The sequence below is a fragment of the Phaenicophaeus curvirostris genome, unplaced genomic scaffold (assembly GCF_032191515.1).
Source record: "Phaenicophaeus curvirostris isolate KB17595 unplaced genomic scaffold, BPBGC_Pcur_1.0 scaffold_59, whole genome shotgun sequence".
Taxonomy (NCBI): Eukaryota; Metazoa; Chordata; class Aves; order Cuculiformes; family Cuculidae; genus Phaenicophaeus; species Phaenicophaeus curvirostris.
In genome coordinates this window covers 847,325-871,973 of record NW_027206681.1, presented here as the reverse complement: position 1 = coordinate 871,973, position 24,649 = coordinate 847,325, and the positions used below count along the sequence as shown (strand labels likewise).

The 24,649-nt window shown below is 53.0% G+C and overlaps 1 protein-coding gene across 2 annotated transcripts; it reads left to right on the top strand.

Moving 5' to 3' along the window:
• The first annotated feature begins 1,743 nt into the window (after positions 1–1,743).
• On the top strand, positions 1,744–23,724 carry RRM1 (ribonucleotide reductase catalytic subunit M1). Of its 2 annotated transcripts, XM_069881689.1 has the most exons (19): positions 1,744–1,887; positions 2,708–2,796; positions 4,060–4,237; positions 4,742–4,842; positions 5,709–5,768; positions 6,516–6,555; positions 6,764–6,926; positions 8,045–8,186; positions 9,030–9,113; positions 9,929–10,090; positions 11,283–11,362; positions 12,061–12,262; positions 13,385–13,534; positions 15,446–15,667; positions 16,743–16,819; positions 18,372–18,507; positions 20,383–20,478; positions 21,110–21,298; positions 22,547–23,724. In XM_069881689.1, exons 1-19 carry the CDS (start codon positions 1,869–1,871, stop codon positions 22,733–22,735), a joined length of 2,379 nt encoding a protein of 792 aa, XP_069737790.1. In that variant the 5' UTR covers positions 1,744–1,868; the 3' UTR covers positions 22,736–23,724. The 2 variants fall into 2 exon arrangements, with proteins under 2 accessions (XP_069737790.1, XP_069737791.1); XM_069881690.1 differs by lacking the exons at positions 1,744–1,887; positions 2,708–2,796 and having other exon boundaries at positions 4,096–4,227.
• Positions 23,725–24,649: the final 925 nt, after the last annotated feature.

Here is a 24,649-nt window from a genome sequence, read left to right as displayed (position 1 = left end):
CGCCTTTCAACGAGCCAGAGGAACTTCTTTCAATAAAATAGACAAAAAAAACCCCAAATTTATTCCCATTTCCAATAATTCCTGTGTCACATTGTTGAGATGGGAGCTCCTTGGGGCCAGCAGACTCCATGCGGGGCTCCTTTCTGGCTTGCTCAGGCTGAGCAGGATCTGGTGAACATTTGGTGCTCTGGGCACCTTCAAAACGACCCTTGGTGCTGCGGACTCAGCAATGGCCATTTTTGCTCTAAATCTGAATTAACACCCTCCTGTGGGAAACGACAGTGTTCCATCCAGAAGAGGTGGATAACTCAACTTAAGGACACTTTGTGCCAGCAAAGTTCCTGGGACCTCCTTCAGGGTGAAAAACCTGAAGTTTCGGTTGCGAAGCTGCTCTCACCTCAGCTTCCCATTTCTCACAGCCGAGATGAGGCCGCGCAGTGCTCAGCTGCTCAGCACCGTCCCCTGCGGGCGGGTGACCTCGGGCTGGAGAGGCGCTTCACAGGGTCCGTGCAGGCAAGGGAGATGCTGAAAATTATAAATGTGAGATGATAAGATGCTGTTTCGGACCCACAAGTGCAGCCCACAAGGTTTCCCAGATGTTTGGAGCAGGTTAACAGTCACTGCTGACATTTTGGGCTGGGTTAGAGAACAGAATCGTGGAATCACAGACTTGTTTGACTTGCAAAAGACAAATATTTAAGATCATCACATCCAACCCTTAAGCCAGCACTGCCAAACCCTCCACTAAGCCCTGCTGCTCAGCACCACATCCACATGGTTTTGAACCCCTCCAGGGATGGGGACTCCACCACCTCCCTGGGCAGCTCTTTCCTGGAAGGAATTTCTCCCAAAATCCAACTTAAACCTCCCCTGACGCAGCTTAAGGCTGGCTCCTCTCATCCTATCGCTTCTTCCTTGGAAGATGAGCCCAGCACTCACATCACCACAGCCTCCTGAGGTCTCCCCTCAGCCTCCTCCAGCCCCAGAGCCCAAGGAAAGGGTGGTCACAGGATTTCTGAGATCCCAGGAGGTCTGTGTGGTGGGACATGCACCCTCCGTGTTGCCCTCCGCTCCATCTGGAGATGGCGGCTGAGTGTCTGCTATCCTGCCCTGCAGGGATGAGTGTCCACAGGGGTCTTTCCCAGCCATGAGAGGGACCCCCAAAGCAGAGGGATCCCCTCAAATCCCCAGCCATGAGAGGGACCCGCAAAGCAGAGGGATCCCCTCACACTAGGAGCCATGAGAGAGGTCCCCAGAGCAGAGGGGCCCCCCACATCAGGGACCCCCAAAGCAGGGGGTCCCCCCCATCCCAGCCATGACAGGGACCCCATCCCAGTGTATTTGCACTCTGGGTGGGCCAAGGGAGCTGTGTGTCTGCCTGTCCTTTGCCAGATGGCGTTACATACGTTGCCTGGGCTTTGCTTTAATACACATTTGTAGTTATTCTTCCAATAACAATTGTATTTGTTATGGCTGTTGCGCTTATGGCAGGACGGGGTTCTTTTGCCGCTGTGCGGCCGCCGTACTTGGCGCCCTCACGGCGCCGAGCCCGGTTTTTCCCGCGCGTCCGCGAGCGGGCGGTGCTGGGGCCGCCATCTTGGAACCGGGCAATAGGCGCGCTCTGTTCTGGAAAGGAAGCTGCTACGAGGAGGAGAGATGGGAAAAAAAGGAATAGAGGATGGAAAAGGGGCTCCGATAAGTGTGGAAAGAGAGAGCGGGAGGTGCGGATGGGATTAAAAAGGGCGGAGAAGGCGGCGGTGCCCAGAGTCAAGATGGCGGCGGCGGCGTCGCGCGCGGGGCAGCGTCGCTACGGCGGCGCGTAGGGATCAAGGCGCGTGGCGGGAGCGGCGAGTGCAGCGGCCGGCGCCATGCACGTCGTGAAGCGGGGTGAGGGGGGACCCGGGCCAAAGGGGCGCCTGGGGCGGGGGGAGCCCGGTGCTCTGGGGCCCCTGGTCGGGGGGAGCCCTCTGCCTTGGAGGTCACTGGTTTTAGGGTACCTCTGTGCTTTGGGGGTCCCTGGTATGAGGGAATCCCTGTGCTTTGGGGGTCCCTCTCATGGCTCTGGTGTGGGGGGGACCCCTCTGCTTTGGGGGTCACTGGTTTTAGGGGATCCCTCTGCTTTGGTGTCCCTCATGGCTCTGGTGAGAAGGGGGCACCCCTCTGCTTGGCGAGTAGGTGGTTTTAGGGGATCTCTTTGCTTGAGGGGTCCCTGGTGTGAGGGGATCCCTCACATGGGTGATCCCTCCATGGCTCTGGTGTGAGGGGGACCCTTCTGCTTTGGAGGTCACTGCTTTTATGGGTCCCCTCTGCTTTGGAGGTCTCTCCGTGGCTCTAGTGTGGGGGACCTCTGCTTGGGGGGTCCTTGGCATGAGGTGGACCCGTCTGCTTTGGGAGTCAGGTTTTAGGGGACTCCTCTGCTTTGGGTTCCCTCTCGTGGCCTTGGTGTGGGGTGACCCCTCTACTTCAGAGTCCCTGGTGTGTGTGGGACCCCTTTGTTTTGGGGGATCCCTCTCATGTCCTCTCATTTAGGGGGACCCCTGTGTTTTGGGGCTCTCTCTCATGGTCACAGAGCTCCTGAACATGTTGTCCATGCCAATTTCCACCCCAATTCTCCCTGGAAGCTGCTGTCTCCGTGTGTGGGTGCCGGGCTGGGGTCCATGGTCCCAGCAGTTGCTGCCCTCTCAGTGTCCCCTTCTCCTGCCCACAGATGGACGCCAGGAGCGCGTCATGTTTGACAAGATCACCTCGCGCATCCAGAAGCTCTGCTACGGCCTCAACGCCGACTTTGTTGATCCCGTGAGTGTCCTTTTCCCTCTTTCCCATTCTCCTGCACTGGTTTTCCTTGCTGGGATCCCGGAATGAGAAGCTGCTGTAATCAATCCCTCTCCACACTGGAATCCACATATGGTGGCTGCGCAGAAGCTCTTGGGAAGCTCTTTCATGATCAGTTTCCTCTAACTGTTTGTATTCCCAGCTTTTTGCTTCCCAGATCCAGCCTAAAGCTACTGGGGAAAATCCCTTCAGCTTGTAACCTGCTTTTACCCCAAACCTTGTTGAAGCCATTGAGTTTCTTGTACTTTAAGAAGAGTTGGTTGTTACTCCAGCTCATGTGAGGGTGGTAAATGGGATTCAACCAGGTTAAGCACTGGGTCTTGCCCTTAGGCCACAACAACCCCATCAACCCTCCAGGCATGGGGAAGAGCAGCTGGAAAGCTGCCTGACAGGGAAAGACCTGAGGGTGTTGATCGACAACAGCCGAGCCAGCAGTGGCCCAGGTGGCCAAGAAGGCCACCAGCATCCAGGCTTGGATCAGCCATGGTGCGGCCAGCAGGAGCAGGGCAGGGATTGTCCCCCCGCACTCGGCGCTGGGGAGGCTGCACCTTGAATGCTGGGACCCTTCGCTCCAAGAAAGACCTTGAGCAGCTGGAGCACATCTGGAGAAGGGAACAGAGCTGGGGAAGGGGCTGGAAAACAAGTCTTATGAGGAGCAACTTAAGGATCTGGGGATATTGAGTTTGGAAAAAATGAGACTGAGGGAAGACCTCATCGCTGTCTACAACTGCCTGAAAGGAGGTTGTGGTGAGGTGGGTGCTGGTCTCTTCTCCCAAGTGACAAGCAACAGGACAAGAGGAAATGACCTCAGGTTGTACCAGGGCAGGTTCAGATTGCATATTGGGAAAAATCTGTTCAGCAAAAGGGTTCTCGAACTCTGGCAGAGGCTGCCCAGGGAGGTGGTAGAGTCCCCATCCCTGGAAGAGTTTAAAGGACAGGCAGATATAGTTCTCAGGGATGGTTTAGTGGTGGATGGTTATGGTTGGACTTAATGCTCTCAAAGGACTTTTCCAACCAAACAACTCTATGGATTTATGGCTTAGAATTATCAAAGAATTGCTGGGTTGTAAGAGACCTTTGAGATCATCAAGTCTGACTGGACATCACCAGGGGTGTTCGATGGTCGCTCTGCGTCTCTGTTCAAACAGGGAGCAGTTCCGTGCCTTACGGCTGGAATGGCTGAAACATCCATTTTCCCCAACACCCTCTGGGATTTCCCTTTTCCAGGCGCAGATCACCATGAAGGTCATCCAGGGGCTCTACAGCGGCGTCACGACGGTGGAGCTGGACACGCTGGCAGCTGAAACAGCTGCCACCCTCACCACCAAGCACCCCGACTACGCCATCCTGGCCGCCAGGATTGCTGTGTCCAACCTGCACAAGGAGACAAAGAAGGTGTTCAGCGGTGAGGGCCTGGGGGCATGCGAGAGCGGCTGGAGTGGGACTGGGAGGTCACAGGATGGAAATGTGGGAGTCTTTCTGAAGCAGAAGCTGAAGCAGAAGTTACTCTGTACGTAGGGTAGCTGGAAATGTCATGGAGATGGACAACATCGAGTGCTCCCTCAGCCAGTTTGAAGATGACACCAAATCGGGTGGGAGTGCGGGTCTGCTCTTGGGCAGGAAGGGTCTGCAGGGGGACCTGGCCAGGCTGAATCTGTGAGCTGGAGGGCAGGAACGCTCTGTAGAGGAACCTTCTGCCCAGCTTAGTGTCATCCATGAACTCACTAAGGGTTCACTCAATCCCTTCATCCCTGAAATACTGGTGCTTCTGGCTCTGTGGGTGACCATCCGAAACTCGAGGTGCTAAGGGGCATGGTTTAGTGTTTGATAGGAATGGTTGGACTCGATGATCTGGTGGGTCTCTTCCAACCTGGTTATTCTATGATTCTATGATTCTTTTCCATTGCAGATGTGATGGATGACCTCTACAATTATGTAAACCCGCACAACGGGAAGCACTCCCCCATGATCTCCAAGGAAACTCTCAACATTGTTTTGGCCAACAAAGACGTACGTAAATGCTTTTGTCTCTTCCAGGTTTTAAAAATTCAGTGAACTCATGCAGGTGATTTATTTTTAAGCAGCCATGTCTGGTTTAGGACAAAAAGTTGGTGCGGAAACCAGTGCAGGTGGCAGCTGCCCTCTTTGGTTGCTTTAAAGGAGAGGAAACAGGAGTTTGCTTCCACTAAGGACGTTTCTGTAGGTGAATCTGTTTCCTTGGGTGTCCTTGCAGGCATGATCAGCGCTGCTAATTAATTTAAGAACAAGCCCCTTTGGATGAGAGAAGAGAAGAGAAGGCTGTGGGGGGACCTTAGAGCAGCTTCCAGTATGCAGAGGGACTGCAGGAAAGCTGAGGAGGGTCTCTGGATCAGGGAGTGCAGGTATAGGACAAGGGGAACGATTTTGAGCTGAAAGAGGGGAGATTGAGATGAGATCTTGGTAAGAAATGTTTTCCTGTGAGAGTGAGGAGGCCCTGGCCCAGGTTGCCCATAGAAGTGGTGGCTGCCCCATCCCTGGAGGTGTTGAAGGCCAGGCTAGATGGGGCTTGGAGCCCCCTGATCCAGTGGGAGGTGTCCCTGCCTTTGGAAGAGCATGGAACTGGATGAGCTTTGAGGTCCATTCCAGCCCAAACCATTCTATGATCCTATGCAACTGCAGCCAACAATTGTGCACAGTGTTTGGAGGGACTTGTTAGAAGTATGTGTTGACTCTTTGAGCCACATGCACTTTCCCACGCTATTCCTTCTGATCCAATATCAGCCTCACTGCACCTTTGAGGCCAGAAACACCAAACAGTGACGGTGTTGTCCCATGTTAATGTGAGGTATGGAGAATCTGGTTGTAAATGGAATCTTTTCTCTGTTATTTCCCCTCAGCGCCTCAATTCTGCCATCATTTATGACAGAGACTTCTCCTACAACTACTTTGGCTTTAAGGTAATGATCCTGTTACTTGTTCTAATGACCACTGCTGTCTTGATATCGCTCCTGAGCCAAACCCCTTGGGAGGGGTTGGAATGGTTATAGAATTGCCTCGATGTAGGGGAGGAGTGCACTGGAGCCGGTGGGACATCAGCAGGAGTGTGAAAAGCAAGGAGAACCTGCAGGAAGCGGGTGGTGAACAGGATGAATTGTGGACGTTCTTCTTGGCTCTGTTGTGAACCCTTGGCTGTTGTGAGGGTTTAACGGTTGGGCTGAAAGAGGGGAGACTGGATTGAGACATCAGGGAAATGAGGGTGACATCCTGATGATGAGGGTGATGAGGCCTAGAGAAGTGGTAGCTGCCCCATCCCTGGAGGTGCCCAAGGCCAGGTTGGATGGGGCTTGGAGCAACCTGATCCAGTGGAGGCATTCCTGCCTGTTACAAGGGGCTGGAACTGGATGGGCTTTGAGGTCCCTTCCAGCCCTAAACCATTCCCTGATTCCAAGGGCTGGCCAGTGCGATGGAACTGGATGGGCTTTAAGGTCCTTTCCAGCCCAAACCATTCCATGATTCCATGATTTTTGGATTTTCAGTCAGTAATGGCCTTACGTCCTGTGCTGTTGGCCAGAGGAAGAGTGCAGCGCAGGGCTGGAGCTCCTGTTGGAGCCTGGGTTAAGGAGCAGAAGATGCTTGAATTTGGAATTAGGATGTTTGTTACCCTGAAATCTGCCTGTCTGCTAAAGCACTTTCTCTCTTTTCAGACTCTGGAACGCTCGTACTTGCTGAAGATCAACTCAAAAGGTAAGGACTGTCCGCACCAGCTTCTCCTCATTGATTTTTCTTTGAGCAGGAGGTTGGACCAGAGACCTTCCAGCCTGCATTGTTCTGTGGTTCCATGAAGTCCATGGCTCTTGAGTGGCTGATTGTGCATTGTAGCAGAGTGCTGTGACCTCTTTGTGGGAACCTGTCCCACTGACGTTCCTTCTTCTCCTTTGCTCTTCATGTCCAGTTGCAGAGCGTCCCCAGCACATGTTGATGCGAGTCTCGGTGGGGATCCATGGGGACGACATCGAAGCTGCCATTGAGACGTACAACCTGCTCTCTGAAAGGTGGTTCACCCACGCCTCCCCGACGTTATTCAACGCTGGCACCAACCGGCCTCAGCTCTCCAGGTACCATTGGCTTTCAGGCTTGCATCCTGCATAACTGGACAACGATGAAGTGTTGTAGATGGGGTCTGTTCAAAGCAAATGCTCCCACAACTTCTAAAATAGCAGCAGTGTTTCTGGGGTTGTTCTAGGAAGTTTTGAGAAGCTGCTGTCAAAAACTCAATCTCTAGTAGGGTCTTTGGGGAAAAAATGACAGGAATCTTTAAGCTTCAGCACAGGAAGGACATGGATCTCTTGGAGCAAGGAGGCCACAGAGATCATGCAAGGGCTGGAGCACCTCCTGTACAGGCTGGGAGAGTTGAGGTTGTTCAGCCTAGAGAAGAGAAGGCTGCAGGGAGGCCTTAGAGTAGCTTCCAATATGGAAAGGGGCTCTAGGAAAGCTGGGGAGGGGCTCTTGATCAAGGAGTGCGGGGATGGGATGAAGGGAAGGGTTTTGAGCTGGAAGAGTGGAGATTGAGATGAGATCTTAGGAAGAAATGCTTTGCTGTGAAGGTGGGGAGGCCCTGGCCCAGGTTACCCCAAGAAGTGGTGTCTGCCCCATCCCTGGAGATGTTGAAGGCCAGGTTGGATGGGGCTTGGAGCCCCTGATCTAGTGGGAGATGTCCCTGCCCATGGCAGGGGGTTGGAACCGGATGGACTGTTAGGTCCCTTCCAACCCACCCCATTCCATGGTTCTGTGAGATCTCTCCAGGCTGTATTTTATCTCAAAGTGCCTTAGAACTGTATTCTCGTGTAGATTACACAATGAATCCTGGTTATTGTGTTTTGAAATGGTGGATGAGGTGCTGAGGGGCATGGTTTAGTGTTTTATAGGAATGATTGGACTCGGTGATCTGGTGGGTCTTTTCCAACCTGGTGATTCTATGATTCTGTGATTCTATGAAATGTCCTCGAAGCAGCCAGCATGTTTCACTTGGTTAATACAGGTATCGGTAACACAACTGGTGCTCGTGGCATTTCCCAAACCTGCCCTTTATTCTACTTTACAGTCTGTGGTTTTGCTTCATCTCTTTGCTTTGCATGACATGGTGAAGGTTTGGTTTCCATCCTTGTTTTCCTGCAACACTGGTGAAACGCATCTTGACTTCATTTGGTTTGATCTCTGTGTTTGTGTCCTGTAGCTGCTTCCTGCTGTGCATGAAGGACGACAGCATCGAGGGAATCTATGACACGCTCAAGCAGTGTGCACTGATCTCCAAGTCTGCCGGTGGGATTGGCCTTGCCGTGAGCTGCATCCGAGCCACGGGCAGCTACATTGCTGGGGTGAGCATGCAGCCGGCATTCCCTGCAGGGGTAAACCCGTTGGGCTCGGGGAACGTCTGCATTCCAGTTCCCAAATCCAGACTGCGGCCACTGGGTCAGTTTTGATGTCAATATGGGCTAGTTGTCCTTATCTTTTCAGTCTGTGCTAAGGCAAGAAGGTCTTTCCAGTACAGAAGGGGGCTCCAGGAAAGCTGGGGAGCGGTTCTTGAACAGGGAGTCCAAGGATAGGATGAGGGGAATGTTTTTGAGCTGGAAGGGGGGAGATCGAGATGAAGTCTTCGGAAGAAATGTTCTGTGAGGATGGGGAGGCCTTGGCCCAGGTAGCCTGGAAAAGTGCTGGCTGCCCCATCCCTGGAGATGTTGAAGGCTGAGTTGGATGGGGCTTGGAGCTCCTGATGGAGTGGGAGGTGTCCCTGCCCTTGGCAGGGGTTGGAATTGGATGGACTTTGAGGACCCATCCAACCCAAACCATGCCATCATTCTGTGATTCCAAGCTGCCCATGGAGTGCAGGGATATGATGAGGGAGACGGGTTTTGAGCTGAAAGAGGGGAGATTGAGATGAGATCTTAGAAAGAAATGTTCTGTGAGGGTGGGGAGGCCCTGGCCCAGGTTTCCCAGAGACGTTGTGTCTGTCCCATCCCTGGAGATGTTCAAGGCCAGGTTGGATGGGGCTTGGAGCTCCCAATCCAGTGGGAGGTGTCCCTGCCCTTGGCAGGGGTTGGAATTGGATGGACTTTGAGATTCCTTCCAATCCAAACCATTCTGTAATTCTGTGACAGTGCAGACCCATCTCTCCTGGCAGCTGCTTTTCCGTATTGATGGGTTTCCTGTTTCTTCTGCAGACGAATGGGAATTCCAATGGCCTTGTTCCAATGCTGAGGGTCTACAACAACACCGCCCGTTATGTTGATCAAGGAGGCAACAAGGTACTGGCTTTCCATTAAATTTGGGTCCAGAAGGGAACCTCAGGCCAGAGAGGGAGGCTCAGTGTCTGAAAGATGTACTGAGGAACTTCACTGAGCAGATAAAGTGGTTGTGGATGACACAATTCCGCCTTCTTGTTGATATCCCGGCATTCCCACCTCAAGCACTGGGTGCAGTTTGGGCACCACAGTACAAAAAGGATCTAAAACCACTGGGGAGCCTCCAGAGGAGGCCACAGAGCTGGAGAAGGGTTTAGAGGGAAGCATGCGAGTAGCTGCTGAAGTCGCTGGGTCTGTTCAGCCTGGAGAAGAGGAGACTGCGGGGAGACCTCAATGCGCTCTTCAGCTTCCTCACATGGGGAGGTGGAGGGGTAGATGCTGAGCTCTTCTCTCTGACCTGAGGGAATGGCAGGAAGGTGTACCAGGGAGGGCTAGGTTGGACATTAGGAGAAGGTTCTTCACACAGAGTGTGGTGGAGCACTGGAACAGCTCTCCAGGGAAGCAGTCACGGTGTCCAGCCTGACAATGTTCCAGAAGCATTTGGCCAACACCCTCAGCCCCATGGTGTGAATGTTGGGGCTGTCCTGTGCAGGGACAGGAGCTGGACTCAATGGTTCTTGTGGGTCCCTTCTGACTCAGGACACTGATAACCTGGAATGAGTTCCAGTGGGTGAGAGCAACAGTGACACAACAAACACACTGAAACTGCCCTAACTAGTCCCTCAAACAAAGCTCCAGTTAGTTTAGGGTTCTGTGTGCAGTCGGAAGTAGTTTCTTTCCAAGGAAGTTTCTAATCTGGCCTGTGTCTGATGAACCAGAGACCTGGGGCTTTTGCCATCTACCTGGAGCCATGGCATTTGGACATCTTTGAGTTCCTTGACCTAAAGAAGAACACCGGGAAGGAGGAGCAGCGAGCCAGAGACCTTTTCTTTGCCCTCTGGATCCCTGATCTCTTCATGAAGCGGGTTGAAACCAACCAGGTAAGAGGCTGGGTGGCTGAGGGATAGGTTTGTTGCTCCAGCTGGAGGACAGAGCTTGTGGTGGGTTGCAGAGCTGCCTTCCTGGCAGGAAAGGATCTTCCTTGGAGAATGACGTGGGGGTGCTGGTCAATGAGAAGCTTGACAGGAGCCGGCAATGTGCGCTCGCAGCCCAGAAAGCCAACCATATCCTGGGGTGCATCGAAAGAAGCGTGGCCAGCAGGGCGAGGGAAGTGATTCTGCCCCTCTGTTCCTCTCTTGTGAGACCTCATCTGGAGTACCGTGTCCAGTTCTGGAATCTTTAACGTAAGAAGGATATGGAACTGTTGGAATGGGTCCAGAGAAGGGGTACAAAGATGATCCGAGGACAGGCTGAGGGAGTTGGGCTTATTCAGCCTGGAGAAAAGAAGGCTTCGAGGAGATCTTATAGCGACCTTCCAGTACCTGAAAAGGGCTACAGGAAAGCTGGGGAGGGCCTGTTCATAAAGGCTTGTGGTGACAGGATGAGGGGGAATGGGTATAGACTGGAGAGGGGCAGATTTAGGCTTGATGTAGGGAAGAATTTCTTCACATGAGAGTGGCGAGACACTGGAACAGGTTGCCCAGGGAAGTTGTGACTGCCCCATTCCTGGAGGTGTTCAAGGCCAGGTTGGATGGGCCTTGGGCAGCCTGATCTAGTGGGATATCCCTGCCCATGGCAGGGGGGTTGGAACCAGATGATTTTTTAAGGTCCCTTCCAACCCTGACTATTCTATGATTCCTGAAAGAGCTGCTGCTCCTCAGCTGGGAGCTGGGCTGTGCAGGTTGAGGTGAGAGCTGGGGGACTCCAATACTTTGCTTCAGAGTTTAATCCTGTAGCCCAGGGTTTTGTACCGATCCTGTTTCACTAAATTGTCGTCCCAGTAAATGGATCTTCATGAGTGCCCCTGTTTGCTTAAAAATGGATTCTGTCCTGAGAGAGAACTGGTCGTTTCAGGACAAAAATCACAGTTTGATCATAAATATCTGTATCATTATACTTTAAATGAATCTGAGCAGTCTGCTGAACACCTTCCTGTGCTGGCTGGCAGAGCTGCCTCTCACTTTCTCAGGATGGAGAGCATAATTCCGACATTCCTGTTTACAGCGGGATCCACTGGTGAGGCTGAAAGCCTCTAATTAACAGATTTCCTTGGAATACGTGTCCTTTCTTCAGGATTGGTCCTTAATGTGTCCGAATGAGTGTCCTGGCCTGGATGAGGTGTGGGGAGAGGAGTTTGAGAAGCTATATGAGAGGTAAGGAAAGGGAATAGACTTCCATCTGCTCCCAGATCTGGGTGCTACACACGGGACCGTGGTGTTGGCTCACAAGGAGTCAGGAATTCCACTGTGAGATTGAAAAAGGACAAAGTTGGGGAAGGTCTCCTTGCTGTGTGCTTCTAGTTGCGACTGTCTCAGGAGAATATCTATATGAATGATCATTTTAGCTTGTATAGGGGGAAACTCTGAAGTGAATCCTGCTTAAGGAGGTCGATGGCTTTGCTTTGAACAAGTTCTATAGGGTATATGGGACTGCATTCCCAAGCACCAATCCAGCTTGGATGGAGAATGGATTGGGAGCAGCCCTGAGAGAAGGACTTGGGGTGTTGGTGGAGGAGAAGCTCAACATGAGACCGGGTTGGATGGGGCTTGGAGCCCCCTGATGCAGTGGGAGGTGTCCCTGCCCATGGCAGGGGGTTGGAACTTGGTGGGCTTTGGGGTCCCTTCCAACCCAAACCATTCATGTTACCATGATGGTTTTGAATCTCTGAAATGTTTCATTTTCCTTTAAATGACAACAACCTTAATATCAGCTCTCCTGGCTGGTTCAGAGTGCAAACCACTCAGTGGGGTCTTGCCCACCCAAGAGCCTGACACTGTATTCGGAACGATTGTCTCTCCCTGCTGCTTTTGGAGAGCCTGGGAATTCTGAAGCACCATGTGCCGCATTGTAGTTACGAGAAACAAGGCCGCGTGCGCAGAGTGGTGAAGGCCCAGCAGCTCTGGTATGCGATCATCGAGTCCCAGACAGAGACCGGCACGCCCTACATGCTCTACAAGGACTCCTGCAACCGCAAGAGCAACCAGCAGAACCTGGGAACCATCAAATGCAGCAACCTTTGTACGGAAATAGTGGAGTACACCAGCAAAGATGAGGTAGGTGTGGAGTGGGAGCTTCAGCCCTTGGGAAAGCTTTGACCTACATTAGGAGGCCAGGCTGGGAGAGTTGGTGTTGTTCAGCCTGGAGAAAAGAAGGCTGTGGAGAGACCTTAAAGCACCTTCCAGTATGGAAAGGGGCTACAGGAAGTCTGAGGAGGGGCTCTTGATCAGGGAATGCAAGGATGGGATGAAGGGAATGGGTTTAGGCTGAAAGAGGGGAGATTGAAAGGATCTTGGGAGGAAATTTTTTCCTGTGAGTGATATGAGCTTCAACCAGGCTGAGTGCCAGGTCCTGCACTTGGGATACAACAGCCCCATCAACCCTCCAGGCTTGGTGAAGAGCAGCTGGAAAGCTGCCCGGTAGAGAGGGACCTGGAGGTGCTGGTTGACAGTGGCTGAACATGAGCCAGCAGTAGCCCAGGTGGCCAAGAAGGCCACCAGCATCCTGGCTTGGATCAGCAATGGGGTGGCCAGCAGGAGCAGGGCAGGGATTGTCCCCATGCACTCAGTGCTGGGGAGGCTGCACTTTGAATCCTGGGTTCAGTTCTGGGCCCCTTACTCCAAGAAAGACCTGGAGAGTCTGGAGTGTGTCTGGAGAATTGAACGGAGGGTCTGGAGCACAGGGGCTGTGGGAGCAGCTGAGGGCTCTGAGTATGTTTAGTGTGGAGAAGAGGAGGCTGAGGGGAGACCTCATCGCTCTGCTCACGTCCTGGAAAGGAGGCTGTGGTGAGGTGGGTGCTGTTCTCTTTTGCCAAGGAACAAGGGATGGGATGAGAGGAAATGGCCTCAAGTTGCACCAGGGCAGGTTCAGATAGGATGTTGAGAAAAATTCCTTCATGGAAAGGTTCTGACAGCATTAAGAATGCTTGGGCTTCACTTCTGGAAGATGACATACAGGACTGACCAAGCTAGAGGACTGAATTCTTGTGTTTTTGATCCCTACCAAACCTTGAATTGTTGCACTTCATTAGCTCGTAAGATAGAACAGGAACAAGGAACCCCCTTTTCCAGCCTTGATTGCTCCTTTCCATACAGTTTGGAAGCTCTATAACCATCCTTGTGTGGTTTTCGCTTGGGATGCTAGCTTTGGTGTCCATTTTCCCTGCGTTTTCTCCATAGGTTGCAGTCTGTAACCTGGCTTCCATTGCCCTGAACATGTATGTCACGTCAGAGCACACGTACGATTTCAAGAAGCTGGCGGAGGTCACCAAAGTTATTGTGAGAAACCTCAACAAAATCATTGATATCAACTACTACCCTGTGCCGGAGGTGGGTGCTGGGCTGGCGTGGGTGAGGATTTGCCAAGGACATGCTGGGAGAGTTGGGGCTCTCCAGCCTGGAGAAGAGAGGGCTCTGGGGAGGCCTTGGAGCAGCTTCCAGTACAGAAAGGGGCTCCAGGAAAGCTGGGGAGGGGCCCTTGATCAGGGAGTGCAGGGAGGGGATGAGGGGAACGGTTTTGAGCTGCAAGAGGGGAGGTGGAGGTGACATCTTGGGAAGAAATGTTTTGCTGTGAGGGTGGGGAGGCCCTGGCCCAGGTTTCCCAGAGCAGTGGTGGCTGCCCCATCCCTGGAGGCCAGGTTAGATGGGGCTTGGAGCAACCTGAGGCAGTGGGGTTGGAACTGGATGGGCTTTGAGGTCCCTTCCAACCCAGACAGTTCTTTGATTCAGTTCCATGAGTCCTGGAAAGAGTGGCAAGTGGAAGAGAGAAGGAGGGTCTTGGGAAGATCCCAAGACGGTGTAACACGGTCTTGTTGGTTTTATATAGAACATAGGTGGCTTCCTGGAAGGGAATTAAGGAAAGGGCTGTGGTGATCTGTTAGGAGGAATGGGAGCAGGTTGTTGTGTTGCAAGAACATAGAGAAGCCATTGGCAGAGCTGGGTGTTGGAGGAGGAAATCAGCCAATGCCCGAAGCGTGAAACCAGCCCTGAGAAGAATTAGTCTTCTAGCACATATGGTTCTGATACAATATGTGGAATATTTTGGTTTAAGCTAAAGTGCAGTTAAGTTTCATCTAAGCAGTTGTAGTTTTTGAAAGTTAGACAGAATGTCCCTCGGACAGCATGTTTGCTTTAAAATGGCGTTGTCCAGACATTTGTTTGTTCTTTGAAGATGATAACGTTTTGGGTGATGTATGATCTGTGCTGAACAGATATCTCTTCTTCTGTAATCACCTCTATTTGCAGAATTTTCTGTCTTAAAGCCAAGGTCAAGCAGAGAGCTGGAGCCAGCTCCAAATCAGCAAGAGTTTTGACTGTTGCAAAGTTTCATAACAACATAAAAATTAGACCCTGAAAAGTAATAGAATCTGTATAATGTTTCTGGGAAAATCAATACATATGCATGCAAGTGGGAAATATATTCTGTAAGCTGCCTTTATCTTACTGCACGTGACTGATGGAAATCACTCCCTCACATTGCCTAGGCCTGATGAAGGATGCTTGCTTTGTAAAATCTCCAAAACAAGTCTGAGAGAGTTTGATTTGCTGGCATTTTTGGTATCAGTTCGAATGCTTGAGTTCAAGTGTCCCCATGGGTCTGCTTTTCAGGAAGTCCTGACTGTTCACTTCTAAATCCTGGCACCCTTTGCCTGGCTGAGCAATTAAAATTAGTGATCACTTCTAATAAACTTAATCCGGATCTTCAAATCCAGAACTGAAAAGGGAATTGTTGCAGCAGAATGGCTGGTGCACCTCACACATGAGGAAACGCTGAGAGAGTCGGGGTTGTCCAGCCTGGAGAAGAGAACGCTGTGGGGAGAACTTAGAGCAGCTTCCAGTATGGAAAAGGGGGTCCGTGAAAGCTGGGGAGGTGCTCTTGATCAGGGAGTGCAGGTTTTGAGCTGAAAGAGGGGAGATTGAGGTGAGATCTTAGGAAGAAATGCTCTCCTGTGTGTCCCTGGCCCAGGTTGCCCAGAGAAGTGGTGGTTGCTCCATCAATGGAAGTGTTGAAGGCCAGGCTGGATGGGGCTTGGAGCCCGTGATCCAGTGGGAGGTGTCCCTGCTCATGGCAGAGGGTTGGAACTGGATGGGATTTTGGGTTCCATCCAACCCGAACCGTTCTCTGATTCTATAAAAGGCACTCGTTCAGATGAAAAATCCTCTCAGAAGCCCTTTCCAACCTTTTTTGTTCCGTGCAGCCCCGCTAAAGCTGATTATTCTCTTTGCTTGGATATGATGCAGGCTGAACGCTCCAACAGGCGCCACCGTCCCATTGGCATTGGGGTGCAGGGCCTGGCAGATGCCTTCATCCTGATGCGATTCCCCTTCGAAAGTGCTGAGGCCCAGCGTTTGAACCAGCAGATCTTTGAGACCATTTACTACGGCGCTTTGGAAGCGAGTTGCGAGCTTGCCAGGGAGCAGGGGCCGTATGAAACCTACGCGGGGTCTCCTGTCAGCAAAGGGGTGAGTGCTGGGAGCTGTGCCGCGGCGGGGTCGGGGCTGGGAGCAGGAGAAGTATGTTTGTGCATCATCTTTGGTATGGAAGGACTGAAAAACTGATAATACTGCAGTGGTGCTGGAGTTCTCCTCCATGATCTCTACTTGGAGCCCTCAGCACAGGAAGGACTTGGGGTGCTGGTGGAGAAGAAGCTCAATGTGAGCCGGCAATGTGTGCTCACTGCCCAAAAACCAACCATGTCCTGGGCTGCATCCAAAGCTGTGGGACCAGCAGGGTCAGGGAGGGGATTCTGCCCCTCTGCTCTGCTCTGGTGAGACCCCACCTGGACCCCTACATGCATTTCTGGAGTCCTCAGCACACGAAGGACATAGAGCAGTTTGAGTCCATAGGAGGCCGTGGAGGTGATGCGAGGGCTGGAGCACCTGCCATTCTAGGACAGACTGGGAGAGTTGGGGTTGTCAAGCCTGGAAAAGAGAAGGTTCAGGGAGACCTTAAAGCAGCTTTCACTATGAAGAGGAGCTCCAGGAAAGCTGGGGAGGGGCTCGTGATCAGGGACTGCAGGGATACAACAAGGGGAATGGTTTTGAGGTGAAAGAGGGGAGATTAAGATGAGATTTTAGGGAGAAATGTTTTTCTGTGAGGGTGAGGAGGCCCTGGCCCAGGTTACCCAGAGAAGCAGAGGTTCCCCCATCCCTGGAGGGGTTCAAGGCCAGGTTGGATGGGGCTTGGAGCCCCTGATCCAGTGGGAGGTGTCCCTGTCCATGGCAGGGAATTGGAACTGGGTGGGCTTTGAGGTCCCTTCCAACTCAAACCATCTATGATACTGTGATTAATCAATTGATTCTTCGGTGCACTAAGAATTGCATCGGTGTAACTGCAGGGACAAAGTGTGGTTTAGCCCATGGTGGTGTCCCTTTCATTGCTGTTAAAAGACTTAGTGTGAGTATGATTTGGGTACAGGAGTGTTGCCAAGGCTGAACTGTAGTGTATTCCTAGGATTTATAAGTCAATTAAGGATGTGATTTATAAATCGTTGAGAACGGAGCCTCCTGCCTAACCTGTTGTGCCTGTGTCCTTCAGGTTCTCCAGTACGACATGTGGAACGTGACTCCCTCTGACCTCTGGGACTGGAAGGCGCTAAAGGAGAAGATTGCGAAGTGAGTAGTGTTGCGTGTTTTTCTTTGGGTGTGAAATATATTTGATATTCTGAGCAACTGAAAACAAATAATAGTGGGGACGTCATGGAATCATTAAGGTTCGAAAAGCCCTCCAAGCTCATCCAGCCCCACCGTGCCGACTGAACCTTGTTCACAAGTGCCACAACCACGCGGTTTCTGAACCCCTTGAGGGATGGGGACTCCACCGCTGCCCTGGGCAGCCTCTGCCAGGGCTTCACCACTCCTTCCAGGAAGGAATTTCTCTCAATACCAAATCTAAATCTTCCCTGGTGCAACTTGAGGCCATTTGCTCTTGTCCCATCTCTTGTTCTTTGGTAGCAGAGCCCAACCACTTCCTGGCTCCAGCCTCCTTTCTGGGCGCTGTGCACAGAGATGAGGTCTGCCCTGAGCCTCGAGACTAAACAGCCCCAGGGCCCTTAGCCGCTCTCTCAACCCCTGCGCTCCAGACCCTTCCCCAGCTCTGTTGCCTTCTCTGGATGTGCTCCAGCCCTTCAAGGTCTTTCTTGGAGTGAGGGGCCCGGAACTAAACCCAGGATTCAAGGTGCAGCCTCTCCAGCACCAAGTGCAGGGGATGATCCCTGCCCTGCTCCTGCTGGCCACCCCATAGCTGATCCAAGCCTGGATGCTGTTGGTCTTGGCCACCTGGGCCACTGCTGGCTCATGTTCAGCTGCTGTTGGTGAACACCCCAGGTCCCTCTCTGCCAGGCAGCTTTCCAGCTGCTTTTCCCACGCCTGGAGTTTTGATGGGGTTACTGTGTCTTTGAGCCTGGCTGAACCCCATCCCGTTGGCCTTGGCCCATGGATCCAGTCTGTTCTAATCCCTCTGCAGAGCCTTCCTGCAGCTGTTCCAGGTCAGGTTGGGTGGGACTTTGAACACCCTGATCCAATGGAAGTTATCCCTACCCATGGCAGGGGGTTGGAGCTGGATGGGCTTTGATGTCCCTTCCAACCCAAAACCATTCCATGAATGGTCGAAGTGGGAAGTGCCTGCAATGGGTTTGTTCGATTTGTGTGGGTCTGACTCTAAGACTGAGTGAATCCTCTCTTTAGTATATGGAGAAGGCTTGGGCTTTTCACAAGGTGCTCAGTTTGGTTTTACCTGAATCCTGTGGAGTTGTGGAGTTCCTGGCTTCCATGCGCTCTTTCTCATGGCTGAATAATTTGAGGAAGGCTCTGATTAAAAGTGAAAATAGCACTTTTACGTTTTAGTTATGCTCTCACGTTGACCTGTGTGTTGCATTTAGTGGAGCTTCCCTTTTTGACCATAAGTGATCGAGGGTTTGCAGGGTGCCCTGAGTAGATGAGATTTCAGCAGGTGGTTCAGTCCTGCACAGTGGGGTTGGGCTGAGGTTGGATGGGATGAGCTTGGAGGGCTTTTCCAACCTCAATCATCCCATGATTCTCTGATTCTGAGCATGTGAGCCGTGTTCCTTACCCCAGACCTCTTTGCTCTTTGCAAACCATGCTGTCCTTGTGGCCTTTCTCTCCTGTCTCCTTCAGCTGATGCCTTCTTCTTGCCCCTTGTTCCCAGATACGGCGTCCGAAACAGCCTCCTCATTTCTCCCATGCCGACTGCTTCTACTGCCCAGATCCTGGGCAACAACGAATCCATCGAGCCCTACACCAGTAACATCTACACACGCCGAGTCCTCTCCGGCGAGTTCCAGGTAAGTGAGAGAATCGTAGAATTGCTTGGTTGGAAAAGATATTTGAGATTTTGGAGTCCAGCTGTGCCTGTCTGCGGGAGGCAGCTGTGGGAAAGAGCTTTACTGCTTCCGTAGTGTTGATGACTTCACTGTAAGAAGAAGACAGAGGCTGTGCGCCTGGTAACTCAGTTCAGTTTGGTAACTCAGGCGTTTGGTTGGAGGCCACAAGCGCCAAGGGGACGTCTCGCCTGGGCTGTGTGCTGCCATAGGACAGTTTTGGGGGGTTCCACAACCACCCTTGGAACTGGAACAAACTGCTGGGAGGCCCCAGGATGGTCTGCAGGAATGCTTGATAAATGGGCCACAAGCAGCAAAGTCACTGAAGGAACATGCGTGTTATGGGAAGCTTCATACCATCCCATGCAAGGAGCTGTGTGTGAAGCACCCAGTGATCTCCGAGAGCTTTAGGGATCTGCAGGGATCTGGCATTTGGGAAAGAGCAGGAGGTACTTTGAGATCTGGAGGCAAAGAGCTCACTGAGACAAGAGCAATATCTGACCATTGGGAAGCTCTGGTCTGGCCTCCCTGCCCTCTGGGATCCCCATATCAACGTTGGGAACAGCAATCCATGTCCTCCTGCCTGCAGGACCAACTTGGCCACATGGGGTGACATCAAGAACAGGTTTTTTTAACCTGCCATGCAGGGCAGACGTCCCAACTGGTCCCGTCAAGCCAATAACTCACTGTTTTTTCCTCCCAGATAAACAACCTGCGCCCATTTTGTCCTTTCCCCTTCTGAGCCCAAGTCTTGGGGATTATTTACACCCTTATTTACTAATTCAGGTTGTGGTCAGTGGCAACGGTAAGTGAAGATCTCTCCCTCTCACATCTAGCATCCCTTCTGCTCCATACACTTCCCTTTTCTGTTTGTAGTGCCCGAGAACTTGAGAACCATGGAGTCATTGAGGGTGAAAAATCCCTCCAAGCTCATCCAGGCCAACCGTCAGCCCAGCCCCATTGTGCCAACTGAACCCTGTCCCCAAGTGCCACGGCCACAGAGTTTTGAACTCCTCCAGGAATGGGGACTCCACCACTGCCCTGGGCAGCCTCTGTCAGGGCTTCACCACTCTTTCCATCAAGGAATTACTCCCAGTATCCAATCTGAACCTTCCCTGGTGCAACTAGAGGCCATTTCTTCTCATCCCGTCCCTTGTTAGGAAAGCCTAACCCCCACCTGGCTCCAACCTCCTCCCCAGGAGCTGCGCGGAGCGATGAGGTCTCCCCTCAGCCTCCTCTTCTCCAGACTCAACACCCTCAGGGCCCACAGCTGCTCCCACAACCCCTGTGCTCCAGACCCTTCCCCAGCTCCGTTCCCCTCTCCGGACGTGCTCCAGCCCCTCCAGGTCTTTCTTGGAGTGAGGGGCCCCAAAACTGAACCCAGGATTCGAGGTGCAGCCTTCCCAGTGCCAAAGGATGATTCCTGTCCTGCTCCTACTGGCCACCCCATGGCTGTTGGCCTTCTTGGCCACCTGGGCCACGTCTGGCTCATGTTCAGCTGCTGTCGACAAGCACCCCCAGGTCCTTCTCTGCTCGGAAGCTTTCCAGCTCTCTCTGAAGCCTGGAGCACTGATGGGGTTGTTGTGGCCCAAGCGCAGGACCCAGCACTCAGCCTGGTTGAACTTCATCCCACCCTCACAGGTCTCCCCACAGCATTACCTTCTCCCAGCTGAACAACTCAACTCTCTCAGCCTGTCCTCGTGCGGGAGGTGCTCCAGCTCTCGCATCATCTCCGTGGCCTCCTCTGGGTCCATGTCCCTCCCGTGCTGTCACAGAAGCTCAGCAGGGTTTATGTGCAGATTTTTCACTGCTCTCATTCTCTGGCCTTTTCTCTCACAGGTTGTGAACCCGCACTTGCTGAAAGACCTCACGGAGAGGGGCCTGTGGAACGAGGAGATGAAGAACCAGATCATTGCCCACAACGGCTCCATCCAGGTGGGTGTGAAGCCCCAGGGAGAAGGGTGCAGGGAGGGATTCCTGCTGACTGGGAGCTGGTTTGGACGGAGCATTGTTGAGGTTCATGGTGTGCAATGATTTGGCCAACCTGGGTGGGAAAGGCGACCACAGGTAGCGTTTCTATTAGGAACAAGATGGGATGTGATCATCCTGGTGGTGACTGGTTCGTACTGGAGCCAGCCAGGGCAGTAGAGAAGCTGACTGGGGATGCAGTGGTAATGGTAACTGCACTGAGTAAACTGAGAGCTGGGGAGGGGCTCCTGTTCACTGGCTTCAGGGATGGGGTAAGGGGAATGGTTTTGAGGTGAAAGAGGGGAGATTGAGATGAGATCTTAGGGAGAAATGTTGTCCTGTGAGGGTGGGGAGGTCCCAGCCCAACTGCCCAGAGCAGTGGTGGCTGCCCCATCCCTGGAGGGGTTCAAGGCCAGGCTGGATGGGGCTTGGAGCCCCTGATCCAGTTGGAGGTGTCCCTGCCCATGGCAGGGGTGGCGCTGGATGGGCTTTGAGGTCACTTCCAACCCAAACTTCATGATCCCATGATTCTATAAACATGAACATCAGGGCAGTCACTGTCTGTGCTGCATTGGAAAACTCTTCCCGTTCCTTTCAGAACATTCCCGAGATTCCCGATGACTTGAAGCAGCTCTACAAGACCGTGTGGGAGATCTCCCAGAAGACTGTCCTGAAGATGGCAGCAGACAGAGGTGCCTTCATTGACCAGAGCCAATCTCTCAACATCCACATCGCGGAGCCCAACTACGGCAAACTCACCAGCATGCACTTCTATGGCTGGAAGCAGGTACTGGAGTGCGGGAAGCTTCTTTGCGACAGATAGCAGGTGGGATTAGAGCAGGAAGCTGTTTTGGAACAGATAGGAGATGGAGGCCAATGTGTTCTTTCATGAAAAGCTTGTCTCACTGATTCTTAGAAGGGTAAAGTTTGCATCCTTCCAAGAATCACAGAATCCTGGGATGGTTTGGTTTGGAGGGGACCTCAAAGCCCATCCAGTTCCAACCCCTGCCAGGGACAGGGACACCTCCCACTGGATCAGGGGCTCCAAGCCCCATCCAACCTGGCCTTGAACCCCTCCAGGGATAGGGCAGCCACCCCTGCTCTGGGCAGCCTGGGCCAGGGCCTCCCCACCCTCACAGCAAAACATTTCTCCCCAAGATCTCATCTCAATCTCCCCTTTCAAAATCGTCCCTCTCATCCCATCCCTGTGCTCCCTGATCAAGAGCCCCTCCCCAGCTTTCCTGGAGCCTCTTTCTGTACTGGAAGCTGCTGTAAGGTCTCCCCAGAGCCTTCTCTTCTCCAGGCTGAACAACCCCAACTCTCCCATCCTGTTCTCAGGGGAGATTCCCACCTTTAGGATGCTCAAGCTGCAGCTTCTTTTCCCTGTCAGGGGAGAAAGAGCCCTCAAGCCTGGTTGACACGGTGTCCCCAACCACTGCACATGTTGAAGTGGAACACAAACCCTGCTGCTGGGGCATCCAAGCTGGGATACGAGTTCAGCTCCATCAGAGTTTGTGGGTGGGTGCATTCTAGCTTGGGAGAAGGAAAATGGAAGGAAGCCACACACAAAAGAGCTCTGAAGAAAGTTCTGGGGTGAGGGGTAACGCACATGAGGATTGGGAGGGTATGTGGATCTGCTGGAGGGCAGGAAGGCTCTGCAGAGGGATGGGGACAGGCTGGATCCAGGGGCTGGAGGGCAGGAAGCCCCATTTGTGCAGGAGTGTCGATCTCAATCTCCCATCTTTCAGCTCAAAACCGTTCCCCACATCCTATCCCTGCACTCCCTGATCAAAAAGCCTCTCCCAGCTTCCCTGAAGCCCCTTCCCATACTGGGAAGCTGCCCTATCCAGTGTTTCTGCTGGAATGAAGCAATAAAGCTGCGGTTCCTCCTGTTATTCCTTATGGCTCACCACACCGTGAGGCTGGCGCAGTGGTTGAGGCTGAGGAAGTGTGGTCTCTGTGGTTCCTGTTTGTTCGTGGTGCTGCCTGTGTTCCAGCTGCTGCTGGCTCCTGGCACGGTGGTTTTGCTCCGCAGGGCTTGAAGACCGGGATGTACTACCTGAGGACAAAGCCTGCTGCCAACCCTATCCAGTTCACCCTCAACAAAGAGAAGCTCAGGGAGCGGGAGAAGGCCTCCAAGGAAGAGGAGGAGAAGGAGAGGAATAAAGCCGCCATGGTGTGCTCCTTGGAGAACCGGGATGAGTGTTTGATGTGCGGCTCCTAATGGACCCGCCCCATGGTGCTAGCAAGGCCGTTCCACCTGTCTGGAGTCCATCGGAAACTGAAGCGTGGAGGGTAACTCCAGGATGTGGAGGCTTGCTGGAGTGGAGGCAGGAGGGGCAATGCCAGTAGTGTTGTAGCTTCCCTACCAGCTCGGGCTGGTGCGCAGGGATGGGCTGGGAATAAGAAGTTTGTGTTGCTTTCGTAGCTGGGATTCCAGAAAACCTAAGTGCTCTCGCGTGGTCTCACACTAAACCCTGTGCTTTTCCTGGATGAAAGGGAAAGTCCTAGTGCCTCTTCCCTTCAAGACCTGTCCAGGGCTTTCAGGAAGCTCTCATTTACCAAGAATGGTGACTCCTTTCTCAGAGAACGGAGCAGACCTGGCTGAGCTCCTTTGCTCCAAAGAGAGATGGAAGACACCCCTGTGCAGTGTGCTCGCCTGTCGGGGCAAAGGAGCCGTTCCTGCTGTGCTCAGAAATCTGGGAGGTGCGTGATCTGCCCATGGGATCCTGCTCCCGACAGCACTTGCCCTCCTTGTCCTTTTGGATTCCCTTTCCAGCCAGCCCTTTAAAGGCGTGGGCTGAGCATTCCTGCCCAGAGCGTTCGTCATCTCCATCTAGGCTGGCAGGGAGGGATAAAATCCACCTTGTTGGGTCTGAGCAGGAGCTGGCAGAATGTTTTAAAACGCTGCTGTGTGTTTTATCCCATACGGAAACCCCACTCTGTGTTATCGGCCAGTTTGGGAAGGGGCTTCCACACTGTTCGTGGCTGGACAGCCTTCCGCAGCACACACCCCATCTTGTTTTCAGAGAGCTGCGTTTCTCCACCCCAGCTCGGTATGATTTGATCCATATATTTCCTTATCTCTGTGTTTAACTCCCTGCCCTGGTGCGAGGGGGCTCTGTCATCCAGCCCTTTGCCATTTATTGGAGTCGGGTACCAGAGAGCTTGCCCGTTAACCCTGCCACACGCAATAAAAGGTGGAACGTGGAAGGGATGAGCGGTGGTTCCTAGGGAACATGTTTTTATTCAAGGTGGGTTGGGGCACTTCAGCCATTTGTGACCCCTGAGGTTCCTGCGCCTTCCAGAGCGCGGGCTGGAGGCTCTGGGCTGAAAGGAGGCGCGGGGGAGGAGATGCTGTGACTGGGGGCGCCGTGTGGAATGCCGTCTGTTCCATTGCTGCTCCAAAGAGTTTGTAGCAAGGAAGAGGCTGAAGTGATGGGAGGTCTGTGTTTCAGTAGCATGGAAACAGGGTGTGCAGAGTTAGCTGGGATCATGGAATCGTGGAATGGTTTTGGTTGGAAGTGATGTCATAGATCACCCATTTCCAACCTCCTGCCAAGGGCAGGGACACCTCCCACTGGATCAGGGGCTCCAAGTCCCATCCAACCTGGCCATAAGCCCCTCCAGGGATGGGGCAGCCACAGCTTCCATGGGCAACCTGGGCCAGGGCCTTCCCCACCCTCCCAGGAGAACATTTTTTCCCAAGATCTCACTTCAATCTCCCCTCTTTCACCTCAAAACCATTCCTCTCGTCCCATCCCTGCACTCCCTGATCAAGATTCCCTCCCCAGCTTTCCTGGAGCACACCACAGCCTCCTCCAGCCTGTACAACCCCACATCTCCCAGCCTGCCCTCTTACAGGTTGTTCTCAAGCCCTTGCATCAACCATTCCCATCAATCACTAACCCACGTCCCTCAGCACCTCGTCCACCCGTCCCTTAAACCCCTCCAGGGAAGGGGACTCAACCCCCTCCCTGGGCAGCCTCGGACAGGGACCAATGATGCTTTCTGGGAAATATTTCATCCTGATGCCCAGCCTGACCCTCCCCTGGCGGAGCTTGAGGCCATTCCCTCTCATCCTGTCCCCTGTCCCTTGGGAGAAGAGCCCAGCTCCCTCCTCTCCACAACCTCCTCT

Coding starts and splice junctions, on each gene's coding strand:
- RRM1 (XM_069881689.1), top strand. Junction 4,843..5,708: donor TTGTTTTGGCCAACAAAGAC/GTACGTAAATGC, acceptor ATTTCCCCTCAG/CGCCTCAATTCTGCCATCAT. Junction 10,091..11,282: donor AGCGGGTTGAAACCAACCAG/GTAAGAGGCTGG, acceptor TCCTTTCTTCAG/GATTGGTCCTTAATGTGTCC.